The 26,469-nt window shown below is 44.4% G+C and overlaps 2 protein-coding genes across 2 annotated transcripts; one reads left to right on the top strand and one right to left on the bottom strand.

Annotated features, from left to right (window-relative positions):
- ufsp2 (ufm1-specific peptidase 2) lies at nt 1–15,737 on the top strand. The gene is made up of 12 exons (XM_020497028.2): nt 1–109; nt 6,117–6,186; nt 9,832–10,015; nt 10,317–10,380; nt 10,559–10,713; nt 11,112–11,304; nt 12,367–12,513; nt 12,775–12,939; nt 13,401–13,525; nt 13,703–13,779; nt 14,158–14,282; nt 15,548–15,737. The coding sequence occupies exons 1-12, from the start codon at nt 107–109 to the stop codon at nt 15,632–15,634; spliced, it is 1,395 nt and encodes a 464-aa protein (XP_020352617.1). The 5' UTR covers nt 1–106; the 3' UTR covers nt 15,635–15,737.
- Nucleotides 15,726–19,092, bottom strand: ankrd37 (ankyrin repeat domain 37). The gene is made up of 4 exons (XM_020497029.2): nt 18,915–19,092; nt 18,253–18,402; nt 17,433–17,524; nt 15,726–17,064 (listed from the first exon to the last, which is right to left on the bottom strand). Exons 1-4 carry the CDS (start codon nt 18,939–18,941, stop codon nt 16,821–16,823), a joined length of 513 nt encoding a protein of 170 aa, XP_020352618.1. The 5' UTR covers nt 18,942–19,092; the 3' UTR covers nt 15,726–16,820.
- Nucleotides 19,093–26,469: the final 7,377 nt, after the last annotated feature.

The following is a 26,469-nucleotide window of genomic DNA, read 5'->3' as shown; positions in this document are numbered from 1 at the left end:
GCCAAATGATGTGCGTCACACAAAAACAAACATGTCTGACTTCCGTTTTGGAGGGTCGATATAACGAAGAAATCATTACATTTGATCGTATTTTTAAGCTTGCAGAATGGTAAGTGTTTACATGAAAGGATTCTGCATATGTTTGCCATGTTTACATTTGCTCATGTTTTGCTTGCCACCCATCCGATCACACCAAAACATGAAAGTAGCCAGTTAGCGAGCATAAGATACGTTCAGTCAGTGGTGGCTAGCTAGCTAACTAACGCGGTAGTTGCATAGTTTAAACTTTTTCCATAAGGAGCCAGCGTATTTTCTGACACTAATGTCTCTGATTAAAGTCCATGAGCCAGACCCCCAAATGTGGGCCGACGATGTCTCATAGTGATTTGTTGGAAAACATGTGGAGCCGTGCAGCAGTGTTAGCTTTCCCATATGGATTTGACCCTATGACAAACCAGTTAAGTTATTGCTCGGAAAGCTTAGATTCACAGCTATCCATCAGACATATTTTCGGTAAGTTCAGTTCAACATAACTTTGACCTCTAGGGTACATAAGAATTACCTCTACAAATGGCTTTAAAAAGGAAGCCCTGATACATGTTTTACTTTGTTTGACAACTAGTTATGAAAGGTCATGAAATTACTTTTCAAATTATATATAATATAACCACATTTGAAACGAACAGCTACAACTATTATTAAAAAAATTGTCCATTTACATTAGAATGTTGGAGGCTTAGCCATACAATTCCATGTAATTGGGCAGCTGTTTATGGATTGTAACATTGGTAATAGAGGCACACATAAAGCTAGAAAAAGGGTTGTGTAGATGCAGGGTCATCACAGAATGCATGCATTAAACCCACAGAAGCCTTTTTCCAATATGGCCACCAAACAACCCAATAATGGGGTCTTATTGGACAATATCACATGACCATACCTGTATGAAATATAATTGTAGTATGCCCAAAAGTATATTAAAATGCTTATAGTGATGTAAAATACACAACTACATGAGCCAGGTGTGCCAGATATATATAAATATGTTAAATTATTCACCTAATTGTGGTAAGAATGTGGCCATAAAGCTGTCTGAATCGCTGATTTCTGATCAATAATATCAATAATGTCAATACGTAATTTTCAAACATGTAAAATTGATATGGTACATGTGAATAGTCATTTATGTGAACTGATTAACATTATATACTATGTTATCCTATAAACTGTTTTCATAAAACAGGACTAGAAACTTGTAGAATTCCATAGGATAAGTTTTCACATGATGAAGATGAGAGCAGCAAACCATTACACGTAGTTACACTAAATTAAGATGTTTTCTTACTATGGGGCCAAAGCAGTAATATAATTTGCTTTAACAGGCCAACACTAGATTTGACTATACTGACCAAAAATATAAACGCAACATGTAAAGTGTTGGTCCCATGTTTCATGAGCTGAAATAAAAGATCCCCGAAATGTTCCATACCCACAAAATGCTTATTTCTCTCAAATGTTGTGTACAAATGTTTTACATTCCTTTTAGTGAGCATTTATTATTTTCCAAGGTAATCCATCCACCTTAATCAGCTCACATCTGTGACTATTCACATGTACACTACCATTCAAAAGTTTGGGGTCACTTAGAAATGTCCTTGTTTTTGAAAGAAAAGCAAATTGATCAGAAATACAGTGTAGACATTGTTGATGTTGTAAATGACTTTTGTAGCTGGAAATGACAGATTTTTAATGGAATGTCTGCATAGGTGTACAGGAGGCCCATTATCAGAAACCATTACTCTTGTTTTCCAATGGCACATTATGTTAGTTGGGGCGGCAGCGTAGCCTAGTAACCGGAAGGTTGCAAGTTCAAATCCCAGAGCTGACATGGTACAAATCTGTCGTTCTGCCCCTGAACAAGGCAGTTAACCCACTGTTCCTAGGCCGTCATTGAAAATAAGAATTTGTTCTTAACTGACTTGCCTAGGTAAAATGAGTAATTATGTTAGCACAGCTGAAAATGAAGGTTTCGTATGTAACCACGGTTATGTGAGCTATATGGATCACTCCAATATATTGGTATCACTCCGTGGCGGAATGATACATCCGAGGTGAGGATTTACAGATTTACTCCTGTATTTACTTGTGCAAATCTGTAAATCCTCACCTCGGAGGTATCCCTCCGGATGTATCCCTAATATATATATATAGACCCCTTGGCCGCAACACGTTCTCTACATCATTGTTGAGGCACATATAGCACTGTAGAGGATTGGAGTGATCCATATAGCTCACATAACCGTGGTTACATATGTAACCTTTGTTATGTTTCACTATATTGGATCACTCCGATATACACGTACCAGATTAGCTGGTGCTAGAGGTCCCAGCGTGGGACCGAGATGCAGGGGCCGTCAATGTGGAAGGGGGTCCCGGCACAGTCCCCGGAAGGGGAGGAGACGCCCAGGACCGCTGAACCAACAGCAGATGGAGGTGCCACATTTACCCAGTAGTACCGGGCAAAAGTGCAAGAGGAAGCCCAGCTGGCTGTAGCACAGATCTCAGCGAGGGGCATTCCTCTCAATAGAGCCCAGGATGCAGCCACACCTCGTGTTGAATGTGCCACCACAGATCCCAGCACTGGCATGCCATCCTGGCGGTATGCTGTCGTAATTGTGTCCACTATCCAGTGAGAGAGCCTCTCACCATAGCAGACAAAGAGCTGATCTGTTCTTACTGACCGTGTTCGCTCCACATAGGTAGCTAGTGCCCGCACAGGGCACAGCATGCCAGAGGGAGGCCCAGACTCCCCCGCCACTGCCGGGGGGTCGTAAGCAGACAGGATAAAAGGGATTTTCACATGCTTGTCTGACAGGACCTTCGGGAGGAATGAAGGGTTGGGACGGAGATATACTCCTCCCCCCAGGGTCCACCCGGTAGCACTCCGAACTCACTGAAAGAGCATGGAGCTCATCCACCCTCATAGAGAAGTGTTTCAGGGAGGCAGACTCCCAACGGTTCGAACGGTGGCTTTGTCAAAGCTGCCAAGACCACATCCCAGCTCGCCAGTGAGCGGGTCCTAGCTGGACTCAGGCGACGAACCCCCTTCATAAACCTGTAGACCAAGGGATGGCGCCCCACTGGCCTCTCTATCCACCCCACATGGCAGGCAGATATAGCGGCCAAATACCCTCTCAGTGTAGAGACTGCCAAGCCCTCATCCAAGCGAGACTGCGGGTATTTGAGGACATACTGTACCCCACATGACTTGGGCACAACCTCAATACCAGTGCACCAAGAGCAGAACCAGTGCAACTGGTATGCCGAGGTTGTAGCCGGCACCCTTGCGCTCTGCATGGTGTTCATTACACCCTCCTGTAGTCCGAAAATGGATCATTGGTGCCGTTCAGTGGCCAAGCCCACAGACTGAGGCGGTGCGGCTTTGGATGCCACAGAGTTCCCCCGGCCTGAGACAGCAAGTCAGGTCTCAGGGGAAGTTGCCAAGATGTCCCAGACAACAGGGACAGGAGAAGGCTGAACCAGGGTCATCTGGGCCAGTATGTGCCGCCAGAGGCAGACAATGCTCTGCCATCCTGGTCCTGTCCAGAACAGCCTGGATCAGGGGAAAGGGGGGAATGCGTAATGCTCCAGCCCTGGCCAATCGTGAGCCAGAGCATCCAAGCCCAGAGTCCCTGGTGGCTCCGACATGGAGTACCACAAGGGGCAGTGTGCATTGTCCAGGGAGGCAAACAGGTCCGCCTGCACCCTCCCGAACTTGTCCTACAGGTGCTGCACCACCTGGGGATGTAGGCTCCAGTCCCAAGGTGGCGGACCCTCCCTCGAGGGCATATCCGCTGCCACACTCAGGATGTCAGGTATGGTAGACAGCCGTGAGCCCAGAGAAGCTCCCGTGCTATAAGATTGAGGCGGTGGGATCTCAGTCCACCCTGATGGTTGATGTAAGCCACCACCACTGTGGTGTTGTTCGTTCTCACCAGGACATGTCTTCCTTTCAGATGTGGAAGGAAAGACCGCAGGGCCAGCAGTACAGCTCGGCGCTCTAGTGTATTGATGTGCCTGCTGCTCCAAGGGGGTAGCCAACAGCCGCTGGCCAACCTGCCCATGGTCACACCCACCCAGCCGATCTGGGAGGCGTCTGTGCTGACCAGCTCCCGGTGGCACATCCTCAGCATCTCCACCCCACCTGAGAGAAAGGAGTGACAGCTCCACCTCAACAATGCCCTGAGGCCCTGTGCGGTAACCTGCAGCTGGCGGTGATGGTGGCGCTTTAGGTGCAGCCAGTGGGAGTTGAACAACTGCTGAAGGGGCCGGAGATGGAGCAGGGCCAGTGGAATCCGCAACGAGGCCGCCGTCAGCAAGCCCAACAGGCGTTGGCGGGTCAGGGCGCATACCACCCGCCCCTGCCAAAAGTGGTTGAGGCAAGATAAGATCGCCCTTCTGGTGGGCAGGTCTGCTCTCATAAGGACTGAGTCCAGTTCCATGCCAATGAAGGCCACCCTCTGGGTTGGCGCCAGATGACTCTTCTTGTCGTTTACAGTAATGCCCAGCCCGCTGATGTGGGTCAGGAGCATGTCTCTGTCCGACAGGACCTGGGACCTGGTCGGGGCACAAATTAGCCAATCGTCCAGGTAATGCAGGATCAACAATCCTCGGGACGTGAGAGGTGCCAGGACAGCGTCCATGCACTTTATGTCTGCTCCAGAATGACATCAACCCCTCGGCCAAACGTCAGCCCTGGGGTGACGGGGTGAGTGGCAAATGTGCTCTGAAGAGCATGTGGCAGACTGGATTGGGCCAGCCAAAAGTGGCACCGGGAGGTAACCACCTGCACCATGGCCTTCTAGGCAGGGTTCCTCTGTCCAGTGTCTGTGTTCTTTTGCCAATCTTTTCTTTTTATTGGCCAGTCTGAGACATGGCTTTTTCTTTGCAACTCTGCCTAGAAGGCCAGCATCCCGGAGTCGCCTCTTCACTGTTGACGTTGAGACTGGTGTTTTGCGGGTAATATTTAATGAAGCTGCCAGTTGAGGACTTTTGAGGTGTCTGTTTCTCAAACTAGACACTCTACTATACTTGTCCTCTTGCTCAGTTGTGCACCGGGGCCTCCCACTCCTCTTTCTATTCTGGTTAGAGACAGTTTGCTCTGTTCTGTGAAGGGAGTAGTGCACAGCGTTGTACGAGATCTTCAGTTTCTTGGCAATTTCTCGCATGGAATAGCCTTAAATTCTCAGAACAAGAATAGACTGACGAGTTTCAGAAGAAAGGTCTTTGTTTCTGGCCATTTTGAGCCTGTAATCGAATGCACAAACGCTGATGCTCCGGATACTCAACTGGTCTAAAGAAAGCTAGTTTTATTGCTTCTTTAATCAGGACAACCGTTTCAGCTTTGCTAACATAATGGCAAAAGGGATTTTCTAATGATAAATTCGCCTTTTAAAATTATACACTTGGATTAGCTAACACAACGTGCCACTGGAAAACAGGAGTGATGTTTGCTGATAATGGGCCTCTATAAGCTATATATCTATCTATATATCGATGTAGATATTCGATAAAAAATCTGCCGTTTCCAGCTACAATAGCCATTCACCTCATGAACAATGTCTACACTGTATTTCTGATCAATTAGATGTTATTTTAATGGACAAAAATGTGCCTTTCTTTGAAAAACAAGGACATTTCTAAGTGACTCTAAACATTTGAACGGTAGTGTACATATCCATTTTACATGTTTGATGAGGAAATATTGCAATTATTGATCATAACATGTTCAGAAATCAGCGATTCCGCCAGTCTCATGTATTCTACATCACTCTGAAAATGTCTGGGCATACTACAATTATATTTCATACAGATATGGTCATGTGAAATTGTCAAATAACAACAGCTTAAACAAACAATGGAGTAGGCCTAATAGCTAAATCCTGTGTGGTCATGATAACAGTAGGCAGTTATACTATCCCATTGATTAAAGTATTCATACGTCTTCTCCCCCCAAAACATTAATAGGCTATACTATTTAATGCTTAGAAATGACCAATGAGCTTCTGGGAATTATACAGATTCAGACTTAACTTTCTGACTTTATCATTATGTAGGTTGTCGGAAACATCATCTTACGCTTGAGAGGGTCTCTGGAGTTCAAGTGCCAGTTGGACAGCACAGATGGTATGTACTGTAGAGGGAATTCTGCCTGTGATTTACATTTCCTCAGTCGGTTATGCTCATAAAGTGTGTGTGTGTGTGTGAGAGCGAGAGCGAGAGAATCCAGAAATATTAGCCCTGAGCTAATGGGTATCTCGTTAAACTCAAATGTAAAAGTCAGAAATGGTAGTTCTGACATTCATGATTTCCACTAGCGCCTGCTGTTGGCTATATAGCTGATTTAGACTTTTAATTTTTTATTTAACCTGGTAGGCCATTTTTAAACAAGTTCTCATTTACAACTGCGACCTGGCCAAGATAAAGCAAAGCAGTGCGACAAAAAACAACATCACAGAGTTCGACATGGAATAAACAAAAGTACAGTCAATAACAATAGAAAAATCTATATACAGTGTGTGCAAATGGAGTTAGGAGGTAAGGCGATAAATAGGCCACAGTTACAATTTAGCAAATTAGCACTGGAGGGATTGATGTGCAAGTAGAAATACTAGTGCGCCAAAAAAGTAAATAAAAACAATATGGGGATGAGGTAGGTAGTTTGATGGGCTATTTACAGATGGGCTGTGTTCAGCTGCAGCAATCGGTGAGCTGCTCAGATAGCTGATGCTTAAAGTTAGTGAGGGAGATATAAGTCTCCAACTTCAGAGATTTTTGCAATTCATTCCAGTCATTGGAAGCAGAGAACTGGAAGGAAAGGCAGCCAAAGGAGGTGTTGGCTTTGGGGGTGACCAGTGAGAAATACCTGCTGCAGCCTGTGCTACGGGTGGGTGTTGTTATTGTGACCAGTGAGCTGAGATAAGGCGGGGCTTTACTAAGCAAAGACTTATACAGTTGAAGTCGGAAGTTTAAATACACCTTAGCCAAATACATTTCAACTCAGTTTTTCACAATTCCTGACATTTATTCCTAGTAAAAATTCCCTGTCTTAGGTCAGTTAGGATCACCACTTTAATTTAAGAATGTGAAATGTCAGAATAATAGTAGAGATAATGATTTATTTCAGCTTTCATTTCTTTCATCACATTCCCAGTGGGTCAGATGTTTACATACACTCAATTAGTATTAGGTAGCACTGCCTTTAAATTGTTTTACTTTGTTCAAACGTTTCGGGTAGCCTTCCTCAAGCTTCCCACAATAAGTTGGGTGAATTTTGGCCCATTCCTCCTGACAAAGCTGGTGTAACTGAGTCAGGTTTGAAGGCCTCCTTGCTCGCACACACTTTTTCAGTTCTGTCCACACATCTTCTATGGGATTGAGGTCAGGGCTTTGTGATGGCCACTCCAATACCTTGACTTTCTTGTCCTTAAGCCATTTTGCCACAACTTTGGAAGTATGCTTGGGGTCATTGTCCATTTGGAAGACCCATTTGCGACCAAGCTTTAACTTGCCGACTGATGTCTTGAGATGTTGCTTTAATATATCCACAATTTTCCGCCTCATGATGCCATCTATTTTGTGAAGTGCACCAGTCCCTCCTGCAGCAAGCACCCCCACAACATGATGCTGCCACCCCCGTGCTTCACGGTTGGGATGGTGTTCTTCGGCTTGCAAGCCCCCCCCCCCCTTTTCCTCCAAACATAACAATGGTCATTATGGCCAAACAGTTCTATTTTTGTTTCATCAGACCAGAGGATATTTCTCCAAAAAGTACCATCTTTGTCCCCATGTGCAGTTACAAACCCTAGTCTGGCTTTTTTATAGCGGTTTTGGAGCAGTGGCTTTTTCCTTGCTGAGCGGCCTTTCAGGTTATGTCGATATAGGACTCGTTTTGCTGTGGATATAGATACTTTTGTACCTGTTTCCTCCAGCATCTTCACAAGGTCCTTTGCTGTTGTTCTAGGCTTGATTTGCACTTTTCGCACCAAAGTACGTTTATCTCTAGGAGACAGAATGCGTCTCCTTCCTGAGCGGTATGACGGCTGCGTGGTCCCATGGTGTTTATGCTTGCGTAATATTGTTTGTACAGATGAACGTTGCACCTTCAGGTGTTTGGAAATTGCTCTCAAGGATGAACCAGACTTGTGGAGGTCTACAATTTTTTTCTGATGTCTTGGCTGATTTCTTTTGAATTTCCCATGATGTCAAGCAAAGAGTCTGAGTTTGAAGGTAGGCCTTGAAATATATCCACAGGTACACCTCCAATTGACTCAAATTATGTTAATTGGCCTATCAGAAGCTTCTAAAGTCATGACATCATTTGAAATTTGGAATTTTTCAAGCTGTTTAAAGGCACAGTCAACTTAGTGTATGTAAACTTCTGAGCCACTGGAATTGTGATACAGTGAATTATAAGTGAAATAATCCGTCTGTTATTAATTGTTGCAAAAATTACTTGTGTCCTGCACGAAGTAGATGTCATAAACGACTTGCCAAAAATAGTTTGTTAAAACAAGAAATTTGTGGCGTGGTTGTAAAACGAGTTTTAATGACTCCAACCTAAGTGTATGTAAACTTCCGACTTCAACTGTATATATATATATATATGCATACACACACACACACACACTACCGTTCAAAAGTTTTGGGTCACTTAGAAATGTCCTTGTTTTTGAAAGAATAGCAACAAAAAAATGTCCATTATAATAACATCAAATTGATCAGAAATACAGTGTGGACATTATTAATGTTGTAAATTACTTTTGTTGCTGGAAACGGCATATTTTTTATGGAATATCTACAAAGGCGTACAGAGGCCCATTATCAGCAACCATCACTCCTGTGGTCCAATGGCACATTGTGTTAGCTAATTCAAGTGTATAATTTTAAAAGGCTAATTGATCATTAAAAGCAAAGCTGAAAACGGTTGTCCTGATTAAAGAAGCAATAAAACTGGCCTTCTTTAGACTAGTTGAGTATCTGGAGCTTCAGCATTTGTGGGTTCGATTACAGGATCAAAATGGCCAGAAACAAATAACCTTCTTCTGAAGCTCGTCAGTCAATTCTTGTTCTGATAAATGAAGGCTATTCCATGCGAGAAATTGCCAAGAAACTGAAGATCTGATACAACACTGTGTACTACTCCCTTCACAGAACAGCGCAAAACTTGCTCTAACCAGAATAGAAAGAGGAGTGGGAGGCCCCGGTGCACGACTGAGCAAGAGAACAAGTACATTAGTGTCTAGTTTGAGAAACAGATGCCTCACAAGTCCTCAACTGGCAGCTTCATTAAATTGTATCCGCAAAACATCAGTCTCAACGTCAACAGTGAAGAGGCGACTCTGGGATGCTGGCCTTCTATGCAGAGTTCATTTGTACAGTGTCTGTTCTTTTAACCATCTTAGTTTTTTTGGGGGGGGGGGCCGGTCTGAGATATGGCTTTTTCTTTGCAACTCTGCAAAGCTTGTTTACTATTTGACTCCATGTGCTTGTGGAAAACACTGATTTGGTATCAACAATTACATTTGTTATTCAAATCTAATTACTACATGAAGCAGGAGGCCTCCTATAGGACACTAGCCTATAACCAGTCAGTTAGTTTTGGTGTCTTTTGAAACCTTTTGTGTGTTTTAAAATATGAGTACTACTTCATTTTTTGTGAAGTATGTATGACGTCTTATCTGTATCTTTATACACATTCACCATTGATTGCAAGGAAATCTGGTATCTCTGTTAATGGTCATATTGATTATGTCTCTTGTGTCTTTACAGTACCACACGTACAAAAGGTCATCTCGAGGACTTTCGAGGCCCTCGGATCCCAGGTGAAAGCAGAATCGCTTGTTCTTAGTCTCTCTAGCAGTCCAGTTTTTCTTTGGCCTAACAAAGGAGGACATGCAACAGCTGGAGAGATATCTCCGAACAGACCATGTAAAGATCTCCAACAGTTGATCCAGTAAGTGACCATACTTCACCATTTGGAGCCTCTTGTTCTGGGAAAGTAGATTATAAGTCAAGTTGTTTTAGAGTCCACTATTTACCTGGTGTTGTCTTACATGGTAGTATGGTAATTAGATATTATTACTTAGTAACAGTAAGGTACCAAGTAGTTACGACTTATTTTGTGCAAGTTAATGCATTAATTGCCTAATGCATCAACTACTGTAAGTTATTGGCCGAAATGCAGGTTTAGTGTCTCACATGATCATTATGGAATAGAAACCAAAGTAAATGGAAAAACCCTCATCCTGTTTTAGGACAGATGACCAGGAAAGCAGTAGAAAAAAGTCTGCAAAAAAGGACAAAAAGAATCCAACAGCAGTAAGTGTGCTGCTTTTATACCTTAAAAATAGTCTACGGACATGAACTACTTCCTGTAAATCACTTCGCCACACATTTTCGTGCCACTTGTTTGTCAATGACAAGATAATTTTTTTGTGTGGTTTTTAGTTTTCCTGTACCTCATATGTATTTTATTGACTGTCTGTCTTGCTTGCAGGGTATTATAAACCTGACCCTGATGACCGAGGTGACAGAGCCAGGCGTCCTCTCGGCACCCACCCTCCTGAGAGGAAGTAAGAAGCACCACCTCCTGCAAACGACTCTGCCCATGGACTGCGTGGTCAGTGTCCTTTCCAGCGAGAGCATCTCTGTGTATGTCATCCTCAATCACTCTAAAGGAAACAACATGATTTGGTTCAACGCAATTTCAATGAAATTAGACACAGGTTTTAGGAGAATAGAGAACATATTTTTTATTATGTCAAATCATATCAAAGGTCCAATACCAGAACTCTAAGGTAAACTGATAGATAAGTCAATCAATAACCACCAGAGATGTAGCTAGTTCACAAGACAATACAACCACAAACAGGATGAAACAAAAGAAACTCAGCCTGATTATGAACTCAATTCAAACTTCCTTATTCGCAAGGGACAATTTGGTTGTTTAGTTAAACAAAAAATATTTTTACGTTTAAACCCGGAAACCAGCTCATAATGTTCAACTGAATCGGGCTCTAAATCTTTTTGTTTGTCTGTCGTACATGCAGTGTCTGTGGGACCCTAGTGGGGGCGCTGTGCAGTCAGCTGAGTGACATGGAAAAGGTGGCTCTGCGGCACATGAAAGGGACGGCCCTGCTTATTCCACAGCCGTTCCACTTCCTCCTTCCTGCCCCTGTGGGCCTGGTGACAGTGGTCTACCCAGCGGGTGTGCCCGACAGCCAGCTGGAAACGCGACGCAAGGCAAGGGAAGAATTCCAAACTGACCCCTAGCCCCTACTATGCTACCCCTAGTACTCTACACTTGTGTGTATGTGAAATGCTATGATATGTATTAAGCAATATGGTAGCAGTGGTGTAAAGTACTTAAGTAAAATACTTTAAGTATTTTTGGGGGGTTATCTGTACTTTACTATTTATATTTTTGACCACTTTTACTTCATTACATTCCTAAAGAAAATAGTGTACTTTATACTCCACACATTTTCCCTGACACCCAAAAGTACTCATTACATTTTGAATGCTTAGCAAAACAGAAAATGGTCCAATTCACACACTAATCAAGAGAGCACCCCTGGTCATCCCGACTGCATCTGATCTGGCGGACTCACTAAACACAAATGCTTCCTTTGTAAATGACTGTTGGAGTGTGCCCTTAGCTATCCATAAATTTAAAAATACAAGAAAATTGTGCCTACTGGTTTACTTAATATAAGTATATTTTAGCAATTACATTGACCGTTGATACTTTATTATATTTAAAACAAAATACTTTTAGACTTTTACTCAAGTAGTATTTTACTGGGTGACTTTTACTAGAATCATTTTCTATTAAAGTATCTTTACTTAAGTATGACAATTGGTTACTTCTCCACTGTATGGTAGTAGCTCCACTATTTCCCTTGACAGGCTATGTGGAATATTGCTAACCATCTCTACAAAGAGGCAAAATGGACACCTTCTCCAACCTCAGTCCCAACCTCAGTCCTATTGAGCTTTTGCAGGCTTTCCCTTCAGCCCTGCAGTAACACCTGATTCTGCCTATCATCTGGCCCAGACAGTTATTGATTAAGTGTGTTATTGATGGGCTGGAAGAAAATCATGCACACCCAGTTGTTCTGCAAGAGCTGGAGAACCTACCCTACCTACAGTATAGATCTGAAAGGATATGAGGCGTTTGCAAAATGTAAAATAACCGTGAAATATTATATATTTCTTATTTTGAAATGCTCTGAGTGACTGTCTAGTATGAGAGAAATAACGTTGTGTACATGTATTTGATATTGCTGTTTTATGTCTGTGTAGGAGCTGCACAGTCTGTTTGAGCTGCCAGACGACCGGCCATATCTGAGAAGAGCCAACGCTCTACATTTTCCTGATGAGCCCTACAAAGATGGCTACCTCCGAAACCCTCATGTCCACCTGAATCACCCTGCCTTGGAGAACGGCAAGGTTGGTCAGCACACACAGACGCAAACACACACACTGTCACACACTAGGGCGGCAGGGTAGCCTAGTGGTTAGAGCGTTGGACTAGTACCTGAAAGGTTGCAAGTTCAAATGAGCTGACAAGGTACAAATCTGTCGTTCTGCCCCTGAACCCACTGTTCCTAGGCCGTCATTGAAAATAAGAATTTGCTCTTAACTTGCCTTGTTAAATAAAGGTAAAATTTAAAAAATGATATGCTCTTATGTGTTTCTCCCTTGTCCCAGCCTTACTTGGTCCAGGGGGTCTACAGCTACCACCACTACATGCAGGACCGCGTGGACGACAACGGCTGGGGTTGCGCCTACCGCTCCCTCCAGACCATCTGCTCCTGGTTCCAGCAGCAGGGCTACGTGGAGCGGGCTGTGCCCTCCCACAAGGAGATCCAACAGGTCAATAGCCTTGACCCTTAGCCTCGAACCCCATATGGAGACCTGAGTGTTGGATAGGTCTACAATGTGATTTGGGCAAACTATCCCTTATTATACAGAACTCTCTCTCTTTGGTAAAGCTGTGGCTCTAAACTTGTCTATTGAACATATTCCAATAATGTGAGACTGTGAATTCGAGCCAGCAGGTAGAGCCTGAGTCCATGGTAAATAAGAATTGATAGGTGATTACAATGGGAGTCTCTTTCTCCTTTCCCACAAGTTGGCCTATAACTCATTGACTGGTAGATAAAGCTATTATAAAATGCATTGTTTTTAATCACATTTTTACTACTTTCAATAGGATTCTATAATTCATAGCCATGTCAGCTAAATAGTACCTTTTTTTTTGTGTATATGAAAAGCACTTTATGATTAAAAATCAAGTTAATTCTTGTTATTTTCTCCCCATCGCTGTCTCACAGGCCCTGGTGGAAGTTGGAGACAAGCAAGGGTCTTTTTTGGGCTCTCGCCAGTGGATCGGCTCCATTGAAGTCGCGGCTGTGCTGGATCAGTTGCTGGGGGTCACCTCCAAGATCATGTTTGTGAGGTGAGATGAGGTGTGTGCTTATGTGCCTGCATGGATGCATGTGTGTGCTTGTGCATGCATGCGTCCATGTAAATTCACCAGTCAGGGCAATGCAGAATGCTTCAGGTAGTTGTGTTCCATATTACATATTTTTTTGCTTAGTTTTCACATCTAGTTGTGTGTTTGTGTGTCCTAAAGCCAAGGGTCTGAGCTGGCCTCCAAAGGCAGAGAACTGGCCAACCATTTCCTTTCTGAGGGAACTCCTATTATGATTGGTGAGTGAAAACTGAAACTATTACAATGTAGAGACACTGATGAGAGACTAATATTATGCACAAATCCCTTGTAGTGATTGTACTGAAGATCTGTTCAAATGATAAGGTCTGGGCCCTGTCCAATGAGTACATGCTACAGTACCACAGTCATACATAGTTTCATATAAACAGCATCTATATTTCTGTGGTCAAATAAATAGCTGAATGCTTTTGGTAAACATTTTGGTCGACTCTCCTCACATGTAAATACCTCCAGTTTTTAGGTTGTGTTTGCATTGCACTGGCTTAAACAAAGTTACTACAAACATTGCTTGAAATTGAATCTGTTCATTTGAACTCTGCAGATTTGTAATTTCCTTCTATTTTGCTCCACACCAGGAGGGGGTGTCCTAGCACACACTATCCTCGGTGTGGCGTGGAGCGAGACCACGGGCCAGATCCGCTACCTCATCCTGGACCCACATTACACAGGGGCTGAGGACCTGCAAGTCATCACAGAAAAGGTACCGGATGGTGTCATGGGGCAATATGTAGAAACTGTCTCAGAGTAGGAGTGCTGATCTAGGATCAGATCCCCTCTGTCCATGTAATCATATTAATTGTGATCTGAAAGGCAAAACTGATCCTAAATCAGCACTCCTACGCTGAGGCGCTTGAGACATCCAGGCCCTGGGCCCAAGTTAGTCCCAGCGTGAGTTAAAATGAAAGTTCATACCAAAATGAACATCTGATGTTTTCAGACCTCATCTTTTGTGTAGATCCAGCTGGATACTTCAATCCTGAGTGTGCCTATCTTTCTCATCAACATCTGATAAACTACCACTTAAATGTACACTACATGACCAAAAGTATATGGACACCTGCTTGTCGAACATCTAATTTCAACATCATGGGCATTAATATGGAGTTGGTCCAATTCATCCCAAAGGTGTTTGATGGGGTTGAGATCAGGGCTCTGTGCAGGCCAGTCAAGTCCTTCCACACTGATCTTGACAAACCATTAATGTATGGACCTCGCTTTGTGCACAGGGGCATTGTCATGCTGAAACAGGAAAGGGCCTTCCCCAAACTGTTGCCACAAAGTTGAAAGCACAGAATTATCTAGAATGTCATTGTATGCTGTAGCGTTATGATTGCCCTTCACTGGAACTAATGGGCCTAACCATGAAAAACAGCCCCAGACCATTATTCCTTGTCCACCAAACTTTACAGTTGGCACTATGCATTCGGGCAGGTAGCGTTCTCCTTGCTCCTAGGTGTTTCCACTTCAAAGTAACAGCACTTACAGCTGACTGGGGCAGCTCTAGCAGGGCAGAAATGTGATGAACTGACTTGTTTGAAAGCTGTCATCCTATGACATTGCCATGTTGAAAGTCTGAGCTCTGCAGTAAGGCCATTCTCCTGTCAATGTTTGTCTATGGAGATTGCATGGCCGTGTGCTCAATTTTATACCTGTCAGCAACGGTTGTGGCTGAAATAGCCAAATCCATTCATTTGAAGGGGGTGCCCATATTCTTTAGTGTATGTCCACAAGCAGTTGTATATGTTTGGTGATGGGAGGAATGAACACCCATAGGAAAAGTTGTATTGAACAAAATGCAGGGAGTGGAAGAACATTTTGCAAATCAAGCTTAGAGGAAATGTACTTATTTAGTCATAAACTTCAGTATCTAGAAGCTCTGTATAATTGTTGCAGTATATATTCTCAAAAACTGCAATCTATTTGCGTGAGAAAACGCCTCCATTTTGGGTTGTCTTCTTTCCCCAGGGCTGGTGCGGATGGAAGGGCCCAGAGTTTTGGGACCAGAACGCCTACTACAATCTCTGTTTGCCTCAGAGACCAAAGACCATATGATTGTGTGTAGGTTTCAATGTGTGTTGTGTACAGGCACCTGTCCAACAGTATTACAACAAATATCTGAGAATAAATGTCAAAACATCTGAGGTGAAGAAATGAATGTGCCTTTTTATTTCAGCTTTCATCTGTGACTAATGAGTCGGTATTCTGTTTTTACATCAGCATGCCACCATCGTGTGTCTCATTTATGAAGAAGTGCCTGCTTTTTATTTAATTTAGTCAAACATATAGAATGTCACCTTTTATTTGAGGGTATTTTCATACATATCTATTTTACCGTTTAGAAAGCACTATGTATTTAGTCCCCCATTTGAAGGTGTCATAAATATTTGGCCAAATTCACTTTGTGTATTATAGTAATATGGTCCCATATTCCTAACACACAATGACTACATCAAGCATGTGACTACAGACTTGTTGGATGCATTTTCAGTTTGAGTATAGATCCAAATTAAAAGATATAGCTTCACTGTCAATAAATACATAGGGGAGTGTACCTCAAAGGATTTACACTGTAAACAAAGGACTGTGTAAAGTTGATATGTACATCTGAAACTGGTGTCCACAGAATCAGAAGGTCCCATATTGCATCTGAGCATGAAATCCACACAGTGGTTGTTTCCTTGTGATGGCTAGGCCCGGAGCCTATGCTGAGCACACCTCAAGACAGTGGAAAGATTTCAATTGCATACACTTCGCATCATCGTCTCATTCTCAAAACCCATTGGATGAGAGAGCCGGAGGTCCCTCCCCTCTGACCTTCTCCAATGGGTATTGAAAAAGCGGGGAGTAAGGAATTGAGATTCTCCCAGTGTTTAGCCCTCTGAACCAAAGCCTAGGCAATAGCAGCGGGAGCTAACAGGAGTCCTAAGTTCTCAAAGCAAGGTTACTCATCACATGAGCGTAGTTTTCTGAACCATCTCCGCAACACACGTCTGCCTCTGTCACTGCAGGAGAAGGATGCATTCTGCTCCTATTCAAGTTAACCACTGACATTATACTTGCCAATCATTGACACACAAATACATAGGAGACTCACAGACACACCCCAGTAAGTGTTTAGGAACAGAGTCAGGTTTGGTGTCAGACACAGTAGCGGGGACTTCGTCATGCATGTCCTGTATTGGACTTGGCTGAGAAAGCATTGTCCTCCTTTTCGAATTATAGAGGTGCATTGTTAAAATCACCAGTCTCGAGCCCTCTTTCTGTCTTGTGCCCCGGTGGCAATAAGTGCCCTCTTCTGTCCTGCTACCTTACTGCTCTGGGCGCCAGTCAGCGGGCATGCTACTAGCCCGGCAGGCATCAGAGGAGTGCTGCTGCTCGTCAGGAGTCGCGTCATTCGGAGTGTGTTCAGGAATCGTCCGCACTCCTCGAATCCGTACGACAATGCCAATTCTTCAGCGGTTCTGCCCTCGTTGTTGCAAAGTCTGCTCAGGAAAAAACATTGTGGTAAGGTCAGGGATTGTAAAAGCAACTGGCTGCATGGAAACAGTTGCCAAAATATAATGGTTTAAACTCATTTGAACCAACTTCAGCTCAGGTAATGCCAAAAGTGTATAGAATTTTATTTACAAAATTTGCATCGATTACATTAGTCTGAAAATAGGTATTTCGCAGCTCAATTTCTTATAAGCATGGCGCTTATAACGTCAGGGTAGTGGGTTCAATTTCGAGGACCACCCATACGTAAAATGTATGCACACATGACTAAGTTGGCTTTGGATAAAAGCATCTGGTAAATATTATATATTAACATCTATGCAACTGTTTTGCATGTGTGAAAGTTGACACTCACCCAAGTTGGGCATCACTGGCAACGAGCACGCTGATGCATTCCAAACTGCCGGCCTTGGCGGCTTTGTGCATGGGCGTCTCACCATTGTTGTCCTTCAGCAAATATGAAATAATTTGGGGTACAGAGAAACAAGTAAATAAAGACTGGTGTTTTGGATCAGTTGAAATGAGAACCTGTAAAATTAGCTTTGCCTCTGATGTAAATTTCTGGATCTTGAGCAATGGATCTGGTCAATGTGTTTGTGATCCCTAATTGAAGTTACACTGCAGTTACTGTGTCCAAAATATTAGCCTACACTTTATTTACTGCAGTGTCACGTAACATCTTTCAACTATTTTGGGATGATGTGTCATTTTGTCATTTTACTTAGATAAATATATGCAAAAGCATTGGGCAATCTTATTGTATTGTAGGCCAGTGGACCAATCCCCCTCCCACTCAGTCTGGGTCTCAACTTACTGTTGAGCGTTAGAATTGTAGAATACACAAAGTGCCATTTTGAAATGTGGTTGTGCATCAGCAGTCTAGCCAGCTATTTAAACTTGTAGTAATTATGGTTGAATTGCCAACCAGGGGCCCCCATTTCACTCTCACTCAAATATCATATTAAAAACTGCAGAAATCTCTATACCCTATGGCAAAATGAGTAGAATTATATGAAATTAGTTATAAAATTATTTGCCATGGCAAAGAGCCCCCAAAAGGCTTGGGTGAATGTGTGTGTATGTTTGAGAGTATACTGACCCGCGAGCCACTGCGGCCCCATCCCCATCAAAGAGGCCCATCCCTGCTATAGACAGACAAGAGAAAGTAAATCTACCTGCTGATTTGCATCCGCTCCCGTTTGCAGTAGCCATAGCAAACAAAAGGCTTGTCCGCTGCATGCCGCCAAGTGTGCAGGGGACTGTCCCAACACATTGCTTGAGTTGACAGCATCTCCGCCTTCGAATAAGTTACTAATACAGTCCAGCTGCATAATACAGGAAACAAAGAATAACCTAGGTTAACGCTAGCTATTTACAGTATATTACATCTGCGCTTACTCTGTTATTCTGAAACGTGTGCGCAATTTTTTTTTTGCTTTTCATATGGACCAGTTGGTGTCACATGAACGTGAATTGTGTGATAAATTGCGTTGTAAATAAACATATAGCCTAGATATGACTGCATATTATGTCAGAGTGATTTGTGAAGCAAAAATATGGCCACCTTCTAAACATAGCCTAATTAGAGTTAGCCTTGCCTACATATAATTCAGCAAATGACAAACGATGTCGAAAACTTAAATGCCATTTTATATAATTATGGCCTACCTTTCCTTACACCTAACTAAACAACCAAAATAAACACAGTGATGCAATATTAAATAAATTGTATAAGCCTGCAATGCCACAAAGTTATAGGCTAAATAGTCTATAATGTCCATGCTATTACACGCATAAATGCGGAAGACAACTGACTAGGTATCCCCCTTTCCCTTACCTGTGAGTCGGAATCGAGCAGAAACATGATCAGATCTAAGTATCCCCACTAGAGGTTTTTAACTTGTGAGCACACAGCCGCTTCCTTCGATGTAAATAAACCTATACAGTTGGTTGAAAAGAACACAAGCACGAAAGCAGGCTGCAGCCTGTACTCAACTGACACGTGACATTGATACTTGTTCATATCCTAGTCGGAACTAGGAAACTCGGAAATGTACGACTTTCTACTGGTTGTAGTTATACACGTGCTGTGTTCGGACAGAAAGTCGGAAATGTCAAAGTTTTCTTGTTCCGAATAGCACTCGAACGCGACATTACCATGCGCGATGAGCATGGATGCAGCCCGGCGCATGTATCCATACAGGCGGGTCTACCAGAGAGGACGAGGTTGTGCGAAACAACACGTACGCACAGGCGGTTGTAAGGGCGGGCTTGCTGGCTCTTGTCAATCTGCTGATCTGGGCTCGAGAGCTTTCGGTTTACTCTGACCATTTAATTTTTTGGGAAAATGTAATATTGTTGAATGTTTTGAAAGCAATATCTATATTATTTAGAAAACGCAGAGAATCAAGGAGCATGTGTCAAATGTGGAATGAGTTTGTTTCTTTCTCCATTTCTGATGTATTTTAATTTCCCCAATTTGGCATAGGCCAATGCATTAAATTACTTCACAAAACACATATACCCAAATAATTTGACAATTATTTTTCACGATTTTCCATGAATACATTATATCGACTGATAATTCATGTGCTTTCTTCAGTAAGAACAACTGTTTTCCCCAATAATCAGTGGTGGAAAAAGCACCCAATTTTCATGAAGTAAAGATATTTTCTATGAAAGTAACTCAAGTAAAAGTGAAAGTCACCCAGTAAAATACTACTTGAGTAAAAGTCTAAAAGTATTTTGGTTTAAATATACTTAAGTTTAAAAAGTAAACATATAAATCATTTAAAATCCCTTGTTTTAAGCAAACCAGACAGCACCATTTTATTTAGGGATAGCCAGGGGACTCCCAACACTCAGACATAATTTACAAATGAAGCATTTGTGCTTAGTGAATCCGCCAGATCAGAGGCAGTAGAGATGACCAGGGATGTTCTCTTGATAACTGCATGCATAGACCATTTCCAGTCCTGCTAAGCATTCAAAATGTAACGAGTACTTGTGTGTGTCAGGGAAAATGTATTGAGCAAAAAGTACATTATTTTCATTAGGAATGTAGTGAGGTAAAAGTAGTCAAAAATGTAAATAACTTAAAGAACAGATACTTTAAAGTATTTTTACTTTACACCACTGCCAATAATCTACTGCACTGTAAAGGTGTTACTGTAACAGTAACTAAACATTTAAAAAATACCATATTTATCCCACAAGGGGAATGGTGTAGGCAGCAGTGCAAATAGGTAAAACATAACAATTAACATAAGAAACGATCATAACAACTGCCAAATACTTTTAAAATGTTACCCTGCTCTGCAACTAGGGGCTCGATTCGATCCGTAGCACTGAAGATCTTTGCTACAGTACGATAGAAATGCAAAGGTAATGTTCCCACATTAGCGGAGACTGCATTCACTGTAAACACTGCAGCTCTGTGCTAAATCCGAAATTAGCTTCACATTTCAACTGCGCTATAACTCTGAACTTTGGCGATTCAGATTGAATTGAGCCCTAGGTATGCAATGGCATGTGTTATGAGCATCAGCAAACAGATGAAGGAACTATCCGTTGTTATGGGCAATGCAACACGAGTGCCCTACCCCCACAACTACACCTTATTTTAGCAGCCCATACCAATACCCCTCCTACATCCCGCAATATAGCAGCCTTCCTCACCTGGAGCCTACAAGCCCCAACCAAGCCCAAACACTGATACCGGGAGTCAGCCCAACTCACTCCCCGGTGAGACCCTCTACAACCTCCCAAGTTGAACTGACACAGCTGGTTCCAGCTCCTCAACCCGAGTCCCAGTCAATCCAGCCTGTCCGTCCACCTTCACCGATTGGGCCACTAGCAGGTCTAGACCCAGCTCAGCCTGCCCAGTCACCTCCACGACCTGAGCCACAGCTACCTCTAGACCCAGGACAGACAGCCCAGTCTATGCCACGTCCTGGGCTACAGCTAGCCTTAGACCCAGCTCAGTCTGCCCAGTCACCCTCACGACCCGGGCCACAGTAACCTCGTCCCTAGGCTATTGCACACAGTGCATATAAGCCTGGGATATCAACCAAAGTTGGCTTTACTGGGAGTGACTATAGAATTATATAGGAGTGACCTGCTGAGTAAAGTATATGTCAACATTTAATTTTTTGTGAATCATGTGACTGTGAGGTATGGTCTGTGCTTGTGGTGTGCTAGGGAGAGGGTTAGGGGGAAGGTGTTGTGGGAGATGATTCCTGATGACTCCTTGCTGTCCCCAGTCCGCCTGGTCACTCTGCTGCTACAGTTTGAACTGTTCTGCCTGTGGCTATTGTCGTGTCTTTGGGTATCCCGAATTAAGTGATATGTCATGCTATTCTATAAAATAATTTCTCCGTAATTAATATTACCTGATTGAGCTAATCATGTAAATGTAATTAACTAGAGAGCGGGGCGTCAGGGTAGCCTAGTGGTTAGAGCGTTGGACTAGTAACCGAAAGGTTGCAAGTTCATATCCCCGAACTGACAAGGTACAAATCTGTCGTTCTGCCCCTGAACAGGCAGTTAACCCACTGTTCCTAGGCCGTCATTAAAAATAAGAATTTGTTCTTAACTGACTTGCCTAGTAAAATAAAGGTTAAAAAAAAAAGTCGGGCACCATGAAATAATATTTATAGAGCTGTTATCTTCCAAATAAACTCTTAAAGACCTAGTAATATTTTACATCAATAGCAGTCAATATTAATCATCATCTTAATTCAGTCTCATCTGAAAGTTGTAAATTCTTAGTTATCTGCACAACCCTGGCTAACAAGTTGAATCAGCAATACAAAATTGGGTTGAATTATTTATTTACTAAATACCTAACTAATCACACAGAATTACACATACACATAATTAAATCATAACTTGATTACAAATTACATCATAAAGGAAAACGTCCCTAGCTGGCGGAACAGATATGACGGCTTGTTACACAAAAGAAAAGGGGCTGGGTTTGAGTGAAAGAGCGGGAAGACTGAGGAACAAAGGGAATAAGCTGTACTATCGTAAATACAGTATCTTATGCATTCTAAATTACCGCCCATTTGGAAAAGGAAAATGCAATAAATATTTACTCTGAGCTGCGCTTCGGTAGGTCGGTGGTAGATGGAAGGCCGTGTTGCCCAACCGAGTTCTGTGAAGAATGTCTCTGGTTGTCAATTGGAAAATGTTGTAGTAACATTGTTGGGTGATAGACAGGATACTCTGTCTGTTCCTTCCTAACCCTCGTTTGCATCTGCTGTTGCTAACTCAACGGCTAGGAGGTATCACTTCTGTAGTGAATAAGAGTTCAAAGTTCCTACCATTCGCAACCAAAGCTCACGCTGATGTTGACTTCGTTCTGTAGTTATTATCTGAACCATTCTGACATAGGACCGTCGTCCTCACGTCCTTGGAACAGGAGGTTACATTTTCGTCAAGGGCTTATATAGGAAGGGATGGAGGGCGTGTTTGAAAAGTTTTATAGCCCATGTCCCTTCACAGGGGCGGGCCACTGATTGAGCAGAGCCCTATCTTATGAAAACCCAAATCTCACATTTTAGAAGCTAAGTACCATTAAGTACCACCGCATATGTTCCATTGGTCGGATTACCAGAATATAGTTCATTTCCCCCCACCTTCTGATGTTCCCAGAACCTCTGTCACGCGGGACTAGGTGTGTGTGCAGGAATCAGACGCAGAGAGAGAGTAATGGAGTAAAGTGCTTTACTATTGCACACCAAACTGATAAGCCCAATACAATACAGGGCGCAGGACACTATACCAGACAACCCAAAACCACAGGGTGTCCAGTATAGAAAATAAAATACACCACGACCTAATATGTACACACGTAACAAAAGACAATCCTGCACAAAACAAGGGCGGGTCAAACTACTACATATAGGGAAGCTAATTAAACCAAAATACACACAGGTGAAACTAATAAGATAAAACCAACAGACAAACGAAAAAGGGATCAGTAGCGGCTAGTAGGACGTTGACGACGACCGCCGAGCACCACCCGAACAGGCAGGGGAGCCAACTTCGGCGGAAGTCGTGACAGTACCCCCCCTGACGCGCGGCTCCCGCAGCACGCTGCCACCGGCCTTGAGGACGACCCGGAGGACGAGGCGCCGGGCGATCCGGGTGGAGGCGGTGGAAATCTCTCAGGAGAGAAGGGTCCAAAATGTTCCCCACAGGAACCCAGCATCGCTCCTCCGGACCGTACCCCTCCCAGTCCACGAGGTACTGTAGGCCCCTCACCCGGCGTCTCGAGTCCAAAATGCCATGGACTGTGTACGCCGGGGACCCCTCGATGTCCAGAGGGGGCGGAGGGACCTCGGGCACCTCACCTTCTTGCAGGGGACCAGCTACCACCGGCCTGAGGAGAGACACATGAAAGGAGGGGTTAATACGGTAATACCTAGGAAGTTGTAACCTGTAACACACCTCGTTTATTCTCCTCAGGACTTTGAACAGCCCCACACACTGCGGCACCAGCTTCCGGCAGGGCAGGCGGAGGGGCAGGTTTCGGGTCGAGAGCCAGACCCTGTCCCCCGGTGCAAACACGGGGGCCTCACTGCGGTGCTGGTCAGCGCTCCTCTTCTGCCGTTCTCCCGCTAACCTTAGCGATTCCTGGACGGCTTTCCAGGTGTCCTTGGAGCGCTGTACCCATTGCTCAACCGATGCCATGGGGCCAGGACCGTCTGGTAACGTAACACACACTCAAAAGAGGACAAGTTAGTTGAGGAGTGGCGTAGGGAGTTCTGAGCGAGCTCAGCCCAAGGAACATACCTTGCCCACTCACCAGGCCGGTTCCGGCAATATGACCGCAGAAACCTGCCCACATCCTGGTTTACGCGCTCCACCTGCCCATTACTCTCGGGGTGAAAACCTGAGGTTAAGCTGACCGAGACCCCCAGTCTCTCCATAAACGCCCTCCATACTCTGGACGTGAATTGGGGACCCCGATCAGAAACGATGTCCTCAGGCACCCCATAGTGCCGGAAGACATGGGTAAACAAGGCCTCCGCAGTCTGCAGGGCCGTAGGGAGAGCGGGCAACGGGATGAGACGACAGGACTCATCCCGATCCACAACGACCAGGATTGTAGTACTTCCCTGGGATGGGGGAAGATCGGTAAGAAAGTCCACCGATAAGTGTGTCCACGGCCATTGTGGAACGGGGAGGGGTTGTAACTTCCCTCTAGGCAAGTGCCGAGGAGCCTTGCTCTGAGCGCACACTGAGCAGGAGGAGACATAAAATCTCACGTCCTTAGCCAGCGTGGGCCACCAGTATCTCCCTCTAAGACTCCGCACTGTCCTCTCGATGCCAGGATGACCCGAGGAGGGGAGAGTATGAGCCCAACGGATTAGCTTATCCCGGACCCCCCTCGGCACGTACTGAGCCCCCGCTGGACAGTTAGCGGGGGCCGGCTCTAACCGTGAGGCCCTCTCTATCTCCGCGTCCACCTCCCATACTACCGGTGCCACGAGACATGAAGGTGGAATGATGGGAGTTGGCTCAACGGACCGCTCCTCTGTATCATAGAGGCGGGACAGTGCGTCGGCTTTGGTGTTTTGGGAGCCTGGCCGGTATGAGATGGTAAACCGAAAAATGGTGAAAAACATGGCCCTTCTAGCTTGACGTGGATTTAGTCTCCTCGCTGCCCGGATATACTCGAGATTACGATGGTCAGTCCAGATGAGAAAAGGGTGTTTCGCCCCCTCAAGCCAATGTCTCCACACCTTCAGAGCCTTGACTATAGCTAACAACTCCCGGTCCCCCACGTCATAGTTTCGCTCCGCTGGACCGAGCTTCCTTGAAAAGAAGGCACAAGGGCGGAGCTTGGGTGGCACGCCCGAGCGCTGGGACAGCACGGCCCCGACCCCCGCCTCGGACGCGTCCACCTCCACTATGAACGCTAAAGAGGGGTCCGGATGCGCCAACACGGGCGCATTGGTGAACAGCTCCTTCAAACGACTGAAAGCTCTGCCCGCCTCTGCTGACCAACGCAAGTGCACCGGTCCTCCCTTCAGCAGTGAGGTGATGGGAGCAGCCACCTGACCAAAACCCCGGATAAACCTAATAGTAATTGGCAAACCCTAAAAACCGCTGCACTTCTTTCACCGTGGTCGGAGTCGGCCAATTACCCACATCCTCCATCACCACCCCGGAGGTGGAAATACGATAACCCAGGAAGGAAACGGCAATAGCCAGGGAATGCCCAACACCACTGGAAATGCAGGTAAATCTATAAGGAACAGACTAATCCAGCAGTCGCCCAAGTACCTTTACGCACCAGAGACACATGCGCCGCGCGTGTGGCAGAATAGATCAAGATGTCATCGATGTACACTGCCACTCCCTGCCCGAGCAGGTCTCGGAGAATCTCATCTACGAAGGATTGGAAGACGGCTGGAGCATTCTTCAACTCATATGGCATGACGCGGTACTCATAATGACCAGATGTAGTACTAAATGCGGTTTTCCCCTCATCTCCTCCCCAGATACGTACCAGATTATACACACTCCTCAGATTATACACACCAGCGCGACCACAATTGGTGCAGGAGGACACTCCTCCTCCGGTCCCCCTCGAAGCCGCCCCTCCTAACTCCATAGGGATAGGGGCGGCTAGTAGGACGGTGACGACGCCCGCCGAGCACCGCCCGAACAGGCAGGGGAGCCAACTTCGGCGGAAGTCGTGACAATCTCTATGTTAACCAAGGGTTTTGCAAAGCTAACATCAGTAGTGTAAAGAGAGGAAAAAGGGGGAAAGAGGTATTTATGTCTGTCCTAAACCTATCCCTCAGGCCAACGTCATGACACTATGGAAACCTGACCTGTTCACTGGATGTGCTACCTTGTCCCAGACCTGCTGTTTTGGACTCTCTCTCTACCACACCTGCTGTCTCTAACTCTGAATGATTGGCTATGAAAAGACAATTGATATTTACTCCTGAGGTGCTGACCTGTTGCACCCTCTACAACCACTGTGATTATTATTATCTGAGCCTGCTGGTCATCTATGAACGTTTGAACATCTTGGGCATGTTCTGATATAACCTCCACCCGGCACAGCCAGAACTGGCTACCCCTCAGACCCTTGTTCCTCTCTAGGTTTCTTCATAGGTTCTGGCCTTTCTAGGGAGTTTTTCATAGCCACCATTTTTCTACACCTGCATTGCTTACTGTTTTGGGTTTTAGGCTGGGTTTCTGTACAGCACTTTGTGACATCAGCTGATGTAAAAAGGGCTGTATAAATAAATTTGATTGAAATTTGATTGATGATTGGTTGGTAGATTAAGCCGGTTAAGCCTATGCCTATGCGCCAGGTGTTTCGAACGGCCCTCTGGATTGGCTAACGAAGGCCAAGTTTGACA

This window comes from Oncorhynchus kisutch, linkage group LG12 (genome assembly GCF_002021735.2).
Source record: "Oncorhynchus kisutch isolate 150728-3 linkage group LG12, Okis_V2, whole genome shotgun sequence".
NCBI classification, from domain to species: domain Eukaryota; kingdom Metazoa; phylum Chordata; class Actinopteri; order Salmoniformes; family Salmonidae; genus Oncorhynchus; species Oncorhynchus kisutch.
This window is presented reverse-complemented; position numbering and strand designations above follow the sequence as displayed.

Coding starts and splice junctions, on each gene's coding strand:
- ufsp2 (XM_020497028.2), top strand. Junction 6,187..9,831: donor CCAGTTGGACAGCACAGATG/GTATGTACTGTA, acceptor GTGTCTTTACAG/TACCACACGTACAAAAGGTC. Junction 13,526..13,702: donor TCCAAGATCATGTTTGTGAG/GTGAGATGAGGT, acceptor TGTGTCCTAAAG/CCAAGGGTCTGAGCTGGCCT.
- ankrd37 (XM_020497029.2), bottom strand. CDS start 18,941: ATGTTTCTGCTCGATTCCGACTCACAG. Junction 17,525..18,252: donor GAGCGGATGCAAATCAGCAG/GTAGATTTACTT, acceptor TATTTGCTGAAG/GACAACAATGGTGAGACGCC. Junction 17,065..17,432: donor GCCAGTGATGCCCAACTTGG/GTGAGTGTCAAC, acceptor TTTCCTGAGCAG/ACTTTGCAACAACGAGGGCA.